This window comes from Macrobrachium nipponense, chromosome 4 (assembly GCF_015104395.2).
Source record: "Macrobrachium nipponense isolate FS-2020 chromosome 4, ASM1510439v2, whole genome shotgun sequence".
Lineage (NCBI taxonomy): Eukaryota > Metazoa > Arthropoda > Malacostraca > Decapoda > Palaemonidae > Macrobrachium > Macrobrachium nipponense.
In genome coordinates this window covers 94327546-94345537 of record NC_061100.1, presented here as the reverse complement: position 1 = coordinate 94345537, position 17992 = coordinate 94327546, and the positions used below count along the sequence as shown (strand labels likewise).

The window sequence follows — 17992 nt, the reverse complement described above, 5'->3', positions numbered from 1 at the left end:
CATGAAGTTGTAATGCCTAATGCTCACTCATTTGGCACTGGCCCACTAGAGGGTGAGTTTGGTTTCTGTTCTCCTGTCCTTGTATTCTAAGGGTGAACCTATCAGTTATTATTTGCAAAGACTTAGCCTGTTCTCATTTAAGCGCGTAGGGACTGGAATTACAACTATCCCGTGATGTGGGACTTCCATTAGGTTTCAGAGGGCCACCATAGGCTGCATTTTTTTTCTAGACCCTGTGGTGGTACGCACAGTGGTTTGTCACTTGCAACTCCTTTCAGACAAATTTGCATTGGTAGACAATGAGTTGCATTGGATTTCAAGTCTCTTTCCCACTTTTGTGCCCTTCCCAATGATAAATAGTCCAACCCTTTGTTCATGCTGGTCGGCTGCACAGCACAGGATTGACGATATGATCTCACTCACTCACTGCCCTCATTTCAGCAAGGGTTGTTAGGTCTAGAATCATGTCATTCATCCTGAATGTTGATACTGCTACCTACCAACCTTGATTTCTCACTCTCTTAAGTGAGAAAGACAGGATTATGTAGAACTTGTTGTAGAGTATATGGTTTAGTGTGGCGAACCACTCTTTGGCACTGGGCCTTGTCAGCCTCTTGCATCAGGCACCAAGCTTTATAGGAGATTACATATGTCAGCCTTCTTTTTTTCATATGCTTAACTGTAAAGCTGGTATTTCAGGGTGGTGATATAATGTCTATTGTTGTGCCTTGGTCACAGACTTTATTGGATGTGGCAGAGTTTATGAACCTCTGCCACATCCTTTACAGTCTGTGCAAGGCGAAAGACTAAAGATGTTATATCACCACCCTGAAATACCATCTTCCTAGTCAAGCATATGAACAAGGGAAAGATGAAATTTGTAACCTCCTATTAAGTTTGGTGTCCAATGCAAAACGCTGATAAGGTGCTGTGCCACAGAGTGGTTCACCACACCAAACCAGTCTTGTTCAGCAAAACTAAACCTCCCACCCAAGGAGTGAGTCTCCGGTTAAAATGTACAGTTTTGTATCCTTATAGGAACAAATATATTGAAGATTGCATTCTTCTTAGGTCTACAAATGTTAAGTGAAGTGTTTAATCATGTTCCCATCTCTCCATTTGTCAGTTTCATAAAGAAAAGTAAGGTTGACAGTCAGATGAGCTGGTAGTTCCTCCACCCTTTACTTGCTTGCTGATAGTTAACTACATTTACCAAGTTGTAATGGCCCACCCAGCTCTTGCCAAAGTCATATTCTGTATAAAGACTTGGGATTTGTACTGTTTATCTAGGAAATATGCAGATTATTTTCAGCTTTTTTTTTTTTAATTCTTTTTCAGTGTTCTTAGATCCTTTGTTAGTATTCTTGTCCTTTGAGTTTTATGCAGTATAACCAGAGTTGAAGTAGTATTGTACAGTATTTGCTGTCACGTATTCTCCAGTCCTCAGATATGCTTTTTCCATTAGTTCTTTTGAATTTCTATTGAGATTTTTAGAAGTGCGGTACATATTTCGAAGTACTACTGTACAGTTTGTGACATTTAATCCCTATTTAACTTTCATGAAAGTATTCAGTGTAATGTTGAATTTAAAAGATATTAGATCTGCTTATTTCTAGCTAGAAGAAATTTATAAATGGTAAAAAAACAGGATTTTTTTTTTTTTCTAATTCAGGAATTTGATTTTTTTTATCAGCCCTAGGTAGGATTTGCAATCCATAACTTTTCATGTGGACAATGCCCCAGTCCAATGAGCCAACTATGGGTCAAAAACAGAGATGTGCTAGAATTCATATTACTTAAGGACCAAAAAATAATGTGTTACACCTTTGACACAAAAATCTGTACAGTAAGGGAGTCCCTGGTTTATGACGGGGGTTCCATTCCTGATGATATGTTGCAACCCGAAAAACACCATAAACCAGAACATTATAATAATGGCAATAAATGAGTTCATGGCGCCAGAACCTGGTTACAGTGGCGTAAGCCTGGGTAGGGTACCATAAAACCGCTTACAGTGCTGAAAAATCAGGTTAAAGGTGTTGTAAAGTCGGAACACTGAAAAGCGAGACTGCTGTAAAATGGGGACTGCCTGTATTCATTTCTTCTCTCCCTCTTGCAGAGGAAATATTAATGTTTTCTGTTTGTATCAAATGCAGATACAGTTGCCACACAGGAGGAAGAAGCAGTATTGGAATTTTTCAAAGCCAAGGATTAAAGATGCTGAATACAATATTGAAGGATCTTAGTAGTTGATAATATATGCATGAGTGCCTTGTTCTAAGAGGTCCACAATAATAAAATGAGGTAATGTAACTCAACATAAATTCAGGGGAGGAAATTTGATAATCAGGGGTATAAAGAAGATGAAAAAAAAGAACCAAATGAAAGGATATACATACAAACTAAAAAATGAATTGAAAAATGAGTGTTGCAAAAATGTGTCAACAGACACATAAGTGTTACAGAAACCACTGAAAAATGGCTTACAATGACATCAAAAGAGGTTTGCTATGCTCCATTGGTTAAGGGAAAGGCTGTTTGAATAAAGATCACCAAGGGCCATCAAAGAGTTGAGGAGAGGCTCACAGCTCTTGGTAGAGGTCAGGCAGGGAAGGGAGGGAGGGGAGAAAATGTATCGTACTACTAGTATAAGGAAAAGAGGAGAGAGGCTAAAAGGCAGTGGCGAGGACAACGTAGAGGAGTTGTGAAGAATGGGACCAGGATCTCAACACAGCTGAGGGAGAAAGTTTATTTGGGTTAGGGGGTCTATCCTAAATTTCCCAGCAGGGATTTTGTTGTTCTGTGGAAGTTCTATTAGAGGCTAGATCAGTGTCTTGGGCACAGAAGAGATTTAACTTGTATACAGGGAATAACCAACATGCTGGAAAAGTAGTCAATGAGAGAAATAATATGTATTAACTTATTATTATTACTACGTATTATTATTAGAGAAACAAATCCACAGTTATGCAACTGTACATATATTTGAAGATAAAACTGTAAGGATAGCTTTTGGGAATCTGTTTGGTTCCCCTTTTCAGATTGAAAAGAGGAACCGAGCAAATCCTGAATCCGTACAGTTTCATCTTCGACTATATGTACAATTGCATAACTGTGGATTTGTTTTGCCATTTGAAGGCTCATGCTACTATGAGTATTTTTTAATTATTATTATTCAGAAGATGAACAATATTCATATGGAAAAGCCCAAAGAGGATGTCGACTAGAAGTGCAAGCTTCCAAAGAATATGGTCTTCATATGAAAGAACATAGATCAGTTTTTAGAAATACAGATATATTAAGAAATTAACAGATAAATAAGTAATAATGGAAGTAAATTATATTGAAATACAGGGAGAATTGTATTAGGCTAGTAATGCATTGCAATTTTGCTTGAACTTCTGACACTCTAGTTGCATAACATCCTCAGGGAGGCTGTTTCACAGCCCAGTTGTGTGAGGAAGTTGACATAAGGATGGATTAACCTAAGTTTTTTCTTTCTTGATTTATATCATTGGCTGTGCTACCTTATTGCTGTGGCACAATAGTGTCTCAACATCGAACTTTATTGAGCTAGCAGATAAGGAAGAAGGGTCCATATCTTTGGAGGTGCATCTGAATGTGCACTGGTATCAAAAGCAATAAGGAACACTTAGTGTAAACTTACTAACAGTGCTTGTCTGATTTGGTAAACAAAGATAACTGTTAGCTTACATTTGTATCTGTTTAGCAAACTGTTTTTATTTGTGGGCAAGTCTTCACAGAGTAATTTAATCAACTTCAAATGTAAACATACTAACAGTGCTTTGTCTGATTTGGTTAATAAAAGTATGTGTGAGGTTATTTGTATTTGTATACATTTAGCAGTGTTTTTAGTTTAGGACAAGTCTTCATGGAGTAATTTTATCAAATCTAACTTATTCTCTCTGTTTTGCAGGCTATCCCTTTGGTGGTGGGTTTGGTGGTAGTGGTTGGCACAGCTATTTTGACGAAGCTTTATCTGTCAAAGAAACGTGGTCCGCCCAAAACCCTTCAGGATCCGACGGTCAAGTATCCTTTGGAACTAATTGAACGGGAAGACATATCTCATGACACTCGCCGGTTCAGGTTTAAGCTGCCGTCCCCAGACCACATTTTGGGTGAGGTTCTTGAATTTTAGCCAAGAAGTTTTAATCATGACAATTTGAAAGTGAAGGGATTTAATTCAGCAGGCTTTCTTTGTATGCATATGAGTGAGCACTATTTATTAGATCCTGTGGTGGGAGTGGTGGCTATAGTGCTGTTAGGGCACCTCATGCCGTGCTCTGTAGGCATTAGTAGTGTAATATATGTTACATCTTTCAAACCTTTTCCCTCTCAGTTTCTCTTTCAGCACTGAAAGACCTCATAGGTCCCAGGGCTTGTCCTTTGACCTAAATTTTATATTCTATTCAATTCTAATATTAAAAGAAAGTACGATTTGTATCAAAACAACATATCACTTAATGGTAGTCCAAACTCACAGTAGCGCAATTTTCAAACTTGCTCAGAGCAATCCACCTCATGGGATGTCGCTCCTTGTGACAGCAGACTATGTTGAGGTAAACGGCAGCTTTAACAGATTGGATGTCAGGCATACCCCCTTTCCATGCGATTGGACCTATTGTTACTTGGGAGAACCATCACCTGACAGTGTATATCTCCAAACTTGTACATTCAAGATGATATAGCAAGAGGTGCATTCTTACAGTATTGGAACAAGATTTAGTTCACTTAGTTTTATTTTATGAACATTTTCATTTAGACTCTTGTTAGAGATTTTTTCTTGGAGGTCAATCGTATTTCCATTTTTTAATACAGTATTTCTTGGCATTTTGGTCCCTAGTTTAACAAACTAGCATAAGCCATTTTTTCCTCATTCTTAGTAAATAGGGTTCATAGTTTGGATATTATTCAGAGCTTTTACTTAGCTCATCTTTTGTGGAGATTTTTTGGTAAATCTGACAATGCACAGCTAAAATTTTTGTTATAAGAGTATAAAAAAAACTATCATCAAAACAGGGACAAAATTGCCAAGGAATACATTTATGAAATGGTAACAAGATTCAACCTCCAAGAAAAAGCACCAACAAGAAATTGAATGAAAATTTCCCTAAAATGAAGCTAAGTGAGCTAAATTATATTAGTAGAAAATATAGTATGGAAAATCATATCCATTAAGTAGATCATACATTTTATCACACTTGGATATTTGATGAATATTATGGGATGCAGTCCATGTATGTACAGAGTGTAAATTAGCGCTAACATTTTTTTCTATTAGTGTCTAATAAATCTTCTTGGCCTTGATTCTCATATTCTAAGATCTTACACAACAGTGTTCAAAATATAACTGATAACAAATGGCAAGTTTTAGTAACAAGTCCATCGAAGATATTTAGTATGTTTCCATTTTCAACTAACCCAGTAATAAAAATTTTTAAATGTGTTGATTTAATAAATAAAATCTAAATTATTATCAGCAAAGAAAATCTTCTGGAACATTTTAGTAGTAAAGACAAATCCATCTGGACCAACCCAGTGAGAGATAAATAAATTATCTCCGCTAAATAAATTACCTCAGTTAAATATAAATTACTTCGGTTAAATAAATGACCTCAAAGCTGAGGTTAAACTTCTTTACAAAAACTGGCATGCTTATTGGATGCTATACTATAAGAAATATTTTGAAGTTGTTTTATAAATGTGGACTTGTCCTAATTCCAAATTCCATTAATTCATGGCCATTTTACATTTTATACAGGTTTGCCAATTGGACAGCACATCTACCTGTCAGCCCGGGTAGACGGTCAACTTGTTGTTCGTCCGTACACTCCAGTCTCGTGTGATGAGGACAAAGGGTATATGGATTTGGTCATTAAGGTATGAATCTCTCTCTCTCTGTACATACTGTGTTCTTCCCTGCAGGGGGTAGTGCTGTCGGTGTGCCTCACATGGTGCAGTGTAGATATTACTGAAGGTTCTTCATAGTTTCCCTTTGGCCCCAAGGTTCTTTGCAGTGCCCCTTCGGCCCTTATCTGCAACTTCCATTCCTTTTACTGTACCTCTTCTGTTCATGTTTTCTTTCTTCCATCTGACTTTCAACCCTCTCTAACAATTGTTTCATAGTGCAACTGCTAAGTTTTCCTCCTGTTACCCTTTTCAAACTTTTTTAATGTCAATTTCTTGGTCAGCACTAAATGGCCTCATAAGTCCTAGCACTTGTCCTTGGGCCTAAGTTCTATATTGTATTCTGCTGTGTTCTTAGAGGATACTGGAGGGTCTTTGCATTGTTTTATATCTTTCACCTCTCATCTGTTCCCTATGGGCCCTTTTCACGTAGCTATTGGAGGTTATTTGTACCAGTATTTTTTTTAATATCCTTTACTTCCCATCTGTTCCCTTTGATATTGCTCCACATAATTGTTCAACTTCTTTTGCTTTACTTTGGTCCAGTAATATCATCTTATTTATTTATAATAAATCCTTTTTTGCCAGGCAGTGATAGTCTAGAAATTGGACTTATGGTTCAGTAAAGTAATAAACCTGACTTCAATTCATAATTTCTTGAACTGCATACACATATCTAAACAAATGATGTATATATTTCAAGAACTAAAGAAGTAAATTTCAACATAGCACAAGGAACATTGTATTGTTTTTGAAAGAACAAAAGAGAAGAATGGAAGGGACAGATTTTATGTAATAGATGAAACTAGAGAAATTTTGATAAAGACCCAGGAACATTTGAAGCAGTATTTTGATAAACTTCCCAATGAAGAAAAATAATATGAACAAGCGGATGTTGGCAAGGTAGATTAAAAGAATCCACAGAAAGCATTTTAGTAAAAGCAGTTGAGAGGCAGTCACTGCCAAGTGTCACACAGTTCTGTTGGATATTGTTCGTAGTGACAGTGGCCTGTGCCTTTATACGTACTGTCAGTCATGTGGATCTACTTTTCAGTAATAATCCTCCATCACGTTGGGATTCATGTTACCAGTGTTTATTCTCGTGAACCTCAGTTTTTGTGAATCTTACAGCGCCCTTTTAAACAAGAGGAAAGCATATTTCTGTTGTTGAAATACCCTTTTTCTTGGCAGAATATAGAAAAGTCTTACAATGAAAACTTAGTTTAATGTTGTTTAAAAGGAGTAACAACCAAGTGGGATATAGAAAATTCCTTCCCATTTATGACTATAAACACAGGAAGAAATAATGACTTACTTTAATTTTATTTTAAAGTTGTAACAACTAAGAGGTACTATATAGAAAATTCTTTTTTGTATTTGTGAATATATAAAGGTAGTTGCATCTTACGGTGGTAACTTGATATAATTTTATTTTAAAGCTCAAACAACCAAGAGATATATAAAAAATTCTTCCCAATGGGGTTGGTACCATAAGTGTACCTCATGCAGTGCTCTGTAGGTCTTGCTTTAGATTCTTGCAGCTTCCCTTGGGTAACATAGCTGTAACCCCTTTCATTCTTTTTACTGTACCTCCATTCATATTCTCTTTCTTTCATCTTGCTTTCCATCCTCTCCTAACAATTGCAGCTTTTGAAGTTTTCCTCCTGTTACACCTTTCAAACTTTTTACTGTCAATTTCTGCTTCAGTGGCAAATGACCTCATAGGTCCCAGTGCTTGGCTTTTGCCCTACATTCTTTATTCTTTTCTATTTTATAGAAAATCCTTTCTAGTACAAACATGGCAAAGTACTAAACTAATTGAATCATAAATAAGAAGGTTGCCAATAGCAATTTCCCCTCCTTCCCCAACATTCCTGTTTCTCCTAATTCTAGTCCTCCGAGATACCTTGTCTTCTGGGTAGCAGCAATCAGGCTGCCTTGGCCCAACCCATCCAGACAATGATTTCTAGTAAAGAGGTTTCTGCCATTGCCTGGTTGGTGTTCAGAAGATCAGAAATCTTACAGATTATTAAAGAAGTTTGATATTGAGTATCACTGTATTCGAGGGGGCATTGAAGCTTCTCTGACATAATTACAGGTTAGTGCCTTAAGATATGAATCTAATTCAGTTCCTTGAAACTTAAAAAAATCCGTAGAAAATTGTTAGGCTCTAGAAAACATAAAAAATTGAATTAGATATTGACACTTCACAGTTTTTGAAATACACTCTTGTGTACAGGCAGTCCCTGGTTATTGGCAGGATTTCCGTTCCCGAGGGTGTGCCGATAAGCGAAAACCGCCGTTAACTGAAACTCAGTGATTTATGGCACCATAATAACGCTTATGGCACCGATAACCAGAACTCGGCCCATTATGGTACCATAAATCGCCGATTTTGTGGCACTAGACAAGTGCCATATAAAACCGCATCTCCGATAACCGAGTCCGCTGATAATTAGGTACCATTAAAAGTTATGGGAACATAAAAATTTCACTCAAAAATAACATTTGCTTAAATTTTTCTCGTCATTTAGGTTTACTTCAAGAACGTCCACCCAAAGTTCCCCGACGGAGGAAAGTTGAGCCAGTACATGGAAGCAATGTCTCTTGGAGAGACTATTGATGTCAGGGGTCCATCCGGCTTACTTGAATACCATGGCAACGGCACCTTTGCCATTAAACCAGACAAGAAATCCCCTCCCAATCTTGTCACAGCCAAAAAAGTCAACATGATTGCAGGTATATGTCAGTTGCTTTGCAGCAGCATTATATTACATTAATTTTAATACAGTTTTATCTAATATTACATTAATTTTGATACATTTTTATCTATTAATTTAATAATTTTATTTTTATTTTTTTAAGTCTGGTCTCTATTTTATGTATTTCCCTTCACCTTCTATAACTTTTCTTTAATCAACACTATATTCTTTGTAAGCTTGAATTTCAAGTCAATGGCCCCTTTGGTGGGCGTGTTCCCTATGAATAGGGTTCATTTTCTGAATGATGATGATGATAATACTAATACAATCAGTTTACTAGTATATATATTGAATACTTTTGCTGATATGGGTGAAATAAAGTTGTAGGAAAAGGTATGTTAGGCCAAGTGTTTTACGGCAGTGTCTTTACATTCATCTGGGAAATTCTTAAAAGTTGTGATTCCTGGTAAGTGACTGTGCCACTGCTTTTGCTTGTACAGTAATGCAAAAAATATGTGTACCTCTGCTTTTGTTTTCTGCAAAAAATATGTCACACATGAAGATTGGGGTAATGAAAACTAATCTGTTTCCTTAATCTGGCTAAATTGCATGTTATAAGCTATAAATAAGAATTACAACATTTTTAGTAACACAGCTTGTTGGGAGCTAATTTGTTATTGAAGGATAGATTGAAGATGAAAGCCTAGAAATTGAAAAATTAAATGAGGAAAAGTGACAGCAAATGTAGTATGAAGCCATCCATAGAAACTTCTGAAAGAAAGTACTATTTGTACAAAGGCTGTAGAAGTAGCATGTAAGGTGATGTCAGGGAGTGTATATAAGATATACATTGTGGTTGTTCATATGCGGAACAAACCATCGGTCTTTACAATAGAATAATCTTCTTGCGCCAGCTGGATACCAGTTAAAAACAATCAAAGATTGTAAAGCAAGGAATCTGTGGTATCTGGCAACTTATGCGTATAGGAGGTGGAAGCTGATCGCCGACCAGGCATAGAGCCCCGTGACGCATCAGTTTCTTTGAGCGCCTTGGAGAGTAGTCATTTTATGATTTTTTACATATTACATTGGAAAATACCTTTCAGTCTTGCTTCCACATGGGTTAGGAACCATGTTCTTATAACTCAGAATTCACGAAAACAAAGGCCCCATTATATTTGTTCAATATCTATTCTAGTGTAACTGTTTTTTGATAGATTAATTGGGAAAATACTTCAGTTTGTGACACAGTAAGGATAAATAGGACAGTTTTCCCATCTGATAAGGAGATAAAATGATGAAATGAACTCAAGTAGCATGTCTAAGAAACTATATAGCAATATGCTTGCATATGTCCCTGGCAGAATAAAATCAGGGTTGATCTTTCACAAAATTTTGAAATGACTAGCCTGATTTACTTGAAGGTTTTTGATGGTAAATATTGTTTAAGATATAGCCTTTATATTTTATCATACTTCTGTCAGTTGTAAGGCCCAAGAAGTCATGTAAAAATATGGCAAATAAAGATGTAGACCAGATAAGAGTTTAGGCAAGAAGATCACAGGACTTGAGGGATTGTAAGGAACTGTTTCAAGTTAAACCCCATGAAAGAAATAGCAAGTGAAATTTTTCATGATGATAATGCTTTTTTCTCCATGCAGGTGGCACAGGAATTACTCCGATGTTGCAGTTGATCAGACATGTTGCACGCAATGATAGTGATAAAACTCAGTTGGCACTCTTGTTTGCCAACCAGACAGAGGCAGATATACTCCTCAGACATGAGTTGGAGGAAGTCTTATCACAACACTCAGATAAATTCAAGCTGTGGTATACTGTTGATCGTCCTGAATCAGGTAAGTTGGGGTTTTAAGGGTTGCTATTTGGTTATGCTGTTGCATCCATGCAGGAAACTGTAAACTATTATCATGGTACCCTTAGATTGTTTTATCGTAACCCTATCCCTCTTGTTTGTCTTATTCTTGGTTTGTGTCCTTGGACACACTACTATGTCCTCTAACAGAAGATTATTAGTAGTATTATAATGCTTGTACCACTAGGAACCTTAGGTATCTATCTGTCATGTACTTTGCTTTTCATGTCTGCTTCTCTGTTAACAGCTAAGCAGAATTTTCCAAGCTGTTTGTTCTGCGAGAGAGGCTCGCTGTAATACATCATTCCGATATTCTCATCGAATTTATCCTTTCAGCCTTTCCCATTTATATTTCATTATGAGCAATAAAAAGTTTTATTCATACACTGGAGCATAGTTATCTGTTGTCAGTTTCTGTCTTCTGGCTCACTTATCTTGCAAAAACCAGTCAGTGGCTCCCATAAGCTTCTTCCATATGAATAAGGTTTATCTTGAGAATATATAATACTAATAGTAATGATAGCAATTGCTAATTGTTGATTAATTAGTTTAATTTTTCTGAGAATGTTGCTTTGCAACTCGTAGCAATTATTTTTGTTTGTAGTATGAAAAGGTGGTTATTTTTTAATCCAAGGATATTTCTTTGTAACTGATTATTCAGCATTTGGTATATGTTTGGTAGAATATGTTATGAATATAAAATTGTATACTGAATAGTCTTTTTTTTTTTTTTTCTTCTTTTTATATAGCTTGGAAGTACAGCAATGGCTTTGTAAGCGCTGAAATGATTTCGGAACACCTTTTTCCACCTTCTGACGACACACTGGTGTTGATGTGTGGTCCCCCACCGATGATCAACTTTGCTTGTATTCCAAACCTTGACAAACTTGGATATTCACCCAGTATGAGGTTTGCCTATTAAACTGAAAGGAGTAGATATACAGTATTCTGTAAAGCTTGGCTGTTACTGAGAAAGGTAGGGTTCAGAATGTAAGCTTTTCTTTGGGGATTTTAACATGCTTTTGTCCACTGGAAAAACGGGAAGGCTTTATATTATCAGTGAGATGTAAACAAACTGAAGTGGTTTTTTGGCAAAGCACAGTTGGCCCTTTTTGTCTGCAACCGTTTGGTTTTCAGCTCCCTGCTTCCTTTATGTATAGTCAGATTTCACAGCAGCTAATCTAACCTGCCATATGTACTTTAATCTGCTACATTTATAAGTGCAGTTTGTACCTTTGTAAGTGCATTAAATACCTTTTTTTTTTTCCTTTTAAGTGTATTTTAAGAAATTTCAACATAAATGTTTGCAGAATAAGCTGTCAACACCAAAAACAGTCACCTGTAAACAACAAATTGTCTAGATAATTGCCCCAATATATTTAGTTATTCGCAGTTCTTGTCTAACAAGAAATATTAGCACAGGTACAGGAGGATGTTTATACGCGTATTGTTTTACTATTTTATGACAAGTTGGCTTCATAGGATTAGTATATATTTGTGTTTGTAGTATATGCTCTTATTTTCAATGTGTGGATCCATGCTTATGGATGGAAGATAGAGAGAAGAGAAAGATAAAAACAATTTTAGTTTCTATCAGCACAATTGTGGCTCCTTTTAATTTGAAGAGACAGACTTACGGCATTGAGTTTTTGTCTTTTCAATAACAAACGCAGTAGTAGCAATGGTTGTATGATATGCTGGTACTACACAAATCATTTTGCTGATATTATTGCTGCCTCCAACTTTATTGGATTGCAATTTGAGATATGTATTCCGTTTCATAAGTGTCACTCCTAAGTTAAACATTTACAAAAGGTATGACGGTGTAAATATTTTTAATTGATATTCAAGCAATTTGTTGCAAGTCTATTTGACAGCTTTATAAGTTAGGCGTTGGACTTATCTCGAGTTTACATTTATGTTAGCCCTGAATTTGTAAAACTTTGAGCTACTGAAATACTTAGAGACATTTTCGTATGGAAATGTTTCTCTTTCTTTCTTTTACATGAGATTTTGCTTGTTTTGCTTTTCTAGTTTAGAAGTAATAGTTCAGTAAAGATAACACTGTATACAACAAAAATTATTTTACACTAATACTAGTATTAGGGCTTTATTTTAAACTGTTAGTTCACAACAATGATAATTTAGTACACTATGAATTTGTTGTGCCTTCCTTCAGTTTTAAGACAGGAACCTTGAAATCGTAATAATGAAACCCCATTCTCTTATAATTTCTTTATGGTTAATAATGCACATTATGTAAAAGAATTCATTTTTTATATTGCTTATTTAAAGACTTTATTATTCGCATCAGAATTTGGAACTGAAATGCTTTATGCACATTTTCGTAAGAGGCAATGTTGAACGAATTGTTAAGTTTTATTTTTTATTTTATTTTAATAAAGATCTCATGTGCATGTCTTGTTTGTAGATGCTGGAGGAGATATTTTTGGGCATTTCTCTTGTTATGTACATTCAATTTTCCCAAAATACCCTGAAGACAGATTCATGGAGAAAAAGTTTGCAAAAATAAGGGCCAACTGTAGTTTTTTTTATCATAGAATTATGCATACAAAAAGTGTACTTTTTGTTATATTTTTTTAATAATTATCAGAATGAGTGTCACAAAAGTGCATTTACTATTGAAGCACTGATTTTGGTAATCTTACTACCAGCATTAGCCTTTTTAGTTGACCCTAATGATCATCTTTCACAAGTAGCAAAACTGTAGTGTTGATTATTTTGAATACTGCTCTGCTACCTAAACTTTTCTTTGTTATTTTGCAGTTGAATATTATAGAAATAAGTTATTAGTAATTGTCAGAACAGAGTGGAGTCAGCCATATGTGTAATTTATTTCTTCAATGGAATGGACTGATTATCTGACAAAAGATATTAACTTGAGATTTGCTGGAAGCTGGTGAGTTTTTTATGTTAGCAGATGTTGAGTGGAGTTTGTCCCAAGCTTCAGCCCTTGTAATATAATATATCTTGTAGAATAGTGAAATGCTGATTTGTAATTCATATCTGGTAGTGATGGTATTAACAGACACTACCCTACATAGGAACAAGTTATGTTTTGAGTGGCCGTTTGTATCTTGAACTGTTTGTAAGTTGGTCTTCATGCCTATTTAAGCACAGTATGATATTAGGTCAATACAGTATTGTACATTTTTCATCATAAAGCACAATACGTACAGTACTGTACACTGTACATACAGTATTGTATTTTATAGAGCACAGTACTTTATTAATATAATTGATATATAAAGCCTAAATAGACTGTGATGATAATACAGTTGTATCTTACCAAACACAATTTTAATTTACGATCATGTTTGTTTGTATACATGAAAATTCGTAACTTGAATGTTCGTAAGTAGGGTACGTAGTGTCTGTGTATAGAATGTGCTGGAATCTTTGACAGATGACAAACATCCAAGGAATACGATTGGCTTTTGTAGATAAAACTGGGTGACCAGATCTGTAAACTAATGTATATTTGTGGTATGATGGAGTATCTGTAACCCCTATGGATAATGGGGAAATTATTTTTAATAGTCCAGAGAAAAGATTACTGTAATTTTCAGTATGATAACCAGATTAATTCCTTTTGTTTGGTTGATGGCTTACAGCCTGTAAAAATACTGTAGTTACCGTTTGTTTTAGCTATATGAAGGAAAGTGTAAAATTTAATAAAAAAAAGTTCAGAGTTTCTTTTATGTATTATTAGATGACACCCTCTTTTTCCGTATTGAATCACAGAATAGAAATGGGTTGTGTTTCATGCATGCAGTACACTAACAAATTACTTTTGTAGTTTTGCCTTGTTTATAGTGGTATGGAATATTAAGTAAGTAGTAGTACTTGTACAATATTGTGGTTTGACAAAATTTTTTTACTCTTAGTTTGGCTTAGAAACTTCAATTGATAAACTTTTATCCTATTTGAAATGGTTAAAATTCTTGAAGTAGTGACACGAGTAGGTAAAACTTCCATTATTTTTTTGTAAATGAGGTAAAAATAGGTATCTATGAAAGATAAATTTCCTGGTATAGGGCAGTCCCTGGTTATTGGCGGACTCGGTTAATGGCAATTTGGTTTTATGGCATTTGTGTTGTGCCATCAAATTGGCGATTTATGGCGCCATATAACAGGCAAAGTTTCCATTATTGGCGCCTTAATGGGCCAAGTATCGGTTATCAGCGCCGTAAGGTGCTGATAATAGTTATGGTGCCATAACATAACTGATGAAGGAGCCATTAACCGGATTATGGCAACATAATTCACCAAGTTTCGGTTAGTGGCTTTTTTCGCGTAGCAACACCCTACCAAGAACAGAACCCCTACCGATAACGGGGACTGCCTACGGTATAATAAATCTTTTGTAAGTGAACACTGTCAAGTGTTGATTAACTTTGGTACTAATGAATTGTGGAAATCATCAGTTATGGAAGCCTAAGGCAATGATATAAATTCAGCACAATCAGGAGAAAAGTGAACCGCATTGATCCTGTAAGGCAGCCCATAGGAAAACAATTGTCCCCCCATAGTAAAAGAAAATAAAAATCACCGGGAAGGAGTCATGGCTACTCGAAACAATACATTTATGGTTGATCTGTCATTTTACAGACTGAAGATTATTGAAAGGATGCTGGCACAAATGATTTCATCTTCAGGGAATGGAATTACTACTGCATATTCATCAGATTATCCTAAAGTTTCCTTTGTTTAGCAAGTCAAGTGTATTCATTCCTTGCACAGTGTGAGACGGTATGAGTATTGAAATAGATAATAAGGGATATTAGGTTTCTGACAAAGGAGCTAAAGCTGCATTTGTTGACTAACCAGCAGCTGTATTCTCACTGGTCAGGCCAGGTGCAGCTTTGTTGCATAACAAAGCTTCGTAAAGTGGGTTAGTGCCTTCAGTGTACCCCATCAGTGCACTGTAGGCATTACTTAAGGTTCTCTGCAATGTTCTTTTGGCCCATAGCTTCAGCCCCTTTCATTCCTTGCACTGCACCTCTTGTTTGTATTCTCTTTCTTCCATTTTACTTTCCGCCCTCTTCTAACAATTAATTCACAGTGCAACTTTGAGGTTTAACTCGTGTTACACCTTTCAAACCTATTTACTGTCAGTTTCCATTTCAGTGCTGCACCTCATAGGGCCCAGCTGTTGGCCTTTGGCCTAAATTCTGTATCCTATTCTATTCCATAATGGCTCCCATTCGCTGACTTTTTGGCAATCAGTAGATGTGACCACCACCATTCCTCATTTAATAAGGGGTCCAGTCAGGGCACACATGATCAGAATTTCTGTCCCTCATAGTGAACCAGTGTTCTTTAAATCTCTTAGAGTACTGTGGGGCAAGGCCCTGTCGTCCTCAACCTCACTTATACCAGGATATTCAGGTGTTTACCGGAATCCTCCTTTCTTGTTCACGTATGTGACCAAGAAGCGTACGTTTCCGGGTGGGAGATCAGTACCAGTCTCCATAGAAAAGATAACTGTGTTTATTCTTATAGGAACAAGTCAGTTGTTCATACGCGAACAAACCCTCGGTCTTAACAATAGGATAATTTCTAGCGCCTAGCTGGATCTGGTAAAAAAGTAGATGAAAGCAAGGAATCTTGTATCTGGCAACGCATGCGTAGATCGGGTGAAGAGTGGTCAAACGCCAAACATCTACGCCAGTCTTTCTTTACCGCCTTGGGACGAGAGTTGGGTTTTTTCCTCTCTTGGCCTTTTTCCCGGTTTTTGCCCGTTTCGTTTCTTTAGTGTGTTTGTGTGTTTTTACCTAATATTATGGCTTCTGCTCCTTCTCGACATCAGCGTTGGTGCCCCGGAATTCCTGGATCCCGCGTTCTCGTTTGATGCTGCAGGGTCACCCCCCTTGTTGTTGTCACGGGGCCCATCTTTGTGTATTCCCCCTCGCTCAGAGGGGAGGTCGTGACGTCACCACCGCTTGTGACGTCACTCTCATTGATAAAGTATCTTCCAGTCGCCTCCGAGCCGCCTCTCTTAGCCGTGACGTCATCTCTGCCGCCAGTTCAAAACATCTCCCTTCCTTGTCTTTGGAGCCTTCTCTGGCACATCAGTCCGAGCTCATATGCCAGGCGGTGCTTCAGAGGCTGGACTCTGTTTTAGATGTGAAGTTGGCTGCCTTATCGGTTGGGAGGACTGGTAGGAAACGTGTTGCTTCATCCCTGCCTTCTGAGAAGAGTGCACATAAGAAGCTGGTGCTGTCTCCCTCTCCCTCCTCCCCCTCTACGCCTCATGGGTGTATTAGGCTTTGGAAGGCTAAGGACCTTTGCCCTTCCTTCGCTGCTGAGGGAAGAACAGCACGGACGTGTTCCTGAGAGTGCTGTGATTTCGGGCAGTGTTAGTGATGTGTGTTCTGCAGGGGTTGCTTTGCCGCCGAACCTTGTATGTGCAACCACCCCACCCCCAACCCCGTCCGTGCACGTGATGGTAGTGCTCCTTCTTCTCCCAGGCCTATGCGTTGCCGTAAAGACCTGAGGCGCCTGTCAAGAGGTCGAAGGTAGTGAGCACAGAGGTGGTGCAGCCGGAGTGTTTGCTTGCTTCCAAGTCTTCCACTATAAGGGATTCTCCGTCAACCTTGAGTGCTCGAGTTTCTCCCCCAACTCACGTATGTACGGCCGCCACACCCGTGTCTGTTCATGGTCGTCTGAAGTCACCTGTTGAGGTAAGCGATGTGCCTAATGTTTCAGTGGGTCCGTCTCGGAGGCTGACGCTTGGACCCAGCCCAGATAGGCTAGTAGAGATTTCAGACTGTGTGCCTACTAACCCTTCTGTGAATTTTGGTGAAGAAAACGAGTTAGAGGAGCCTACACATCCTTCTCGTCATCGGTCGCCGGTGCCAGACCAGGAAGAAGGGGACACGCAGGAGATTCTGTCTTCCTCTTCGGAGGTTGTTGGTCTCATTCGTGGGTTCAACAATTTGGAAAGTAGGACTCAGGATCAGTCGTCTTACACTCCTTCTTGCTTGGAAGCCTTGGTGGGAGCTGCTCAGGACCCAAAATCATCTCTCCAGCAGAGGCTCTACCAAACTCCTACCCCCACCTCTCACAAGACATAGGAAGTACTATGCTACGAGCTCTGCATTTTTGTTGTCACTTCACCTTAACCCAGACGTCATTTGCCTGAAGTCAGGTTTGACTTTGGAACAGGTGAGGTCAGTGGCTCCGTCCTTATCTCCACAAGACGCCTTAGCCTTGGAATCTCCGGCGGCCTCCATGTTGCAGACGGTTTCTTGGCTGGACCTCTGGTCTGTGGTGATTGCCAAAATAGCTTCTGACAGGTCCCCTGATGGGTTGGTGAGTGCCGCCTTGCTTGCCAGTCTTTTGCAATCGGGGGGCAAGGCGTTTTCTTATGGCTCACCTTAGTGCCAATTTATGGGCTAATCTTCTGGTTAGGTGGGACACGGCTTTGTCTAGGATGGAGAGGTCGCTTGACACCGAGTCTTTG

General features: G+C 37.7%; 1 protein-coding gene across 2 annotated transcripts in view; it reads left to right on the top strand.

Annotated features, from left to right (window-relative positions):
* The window catches only part of LOC135211035 (NADH-cytochrome b5 reductase 3-like), a 113274-nt gene extending 99054 nt beyond the window's left edge, over positions 1-14220 (top strand). For both annotated transcript variants that reach the window (XM_064244070.1, XM_064244071.1), the window contains 5 exons: positions 3938-4139; positions 5783-5901; positions 8463-8667; positions 10292-10486; positions 11253-14220. In XM_064244070.1, the coding sequence (XP_064100140.1) occupies positions 3938-4139; positions 5783-5901; positions 8463-8667; positions 10292-10486; positions 11253-11425 (894 nt within the window). In that variant the 3' untranslated portion in view covers positions 11426-14220. The remainder of the gene's footprint in view (positions 1-3937; positions 4140-5782; positions 5902-8462; positions 8668-10291; positions 10487-11252) is intronic.
* Positions 14221-17992: the final 3772 nt, after the last annotated feature.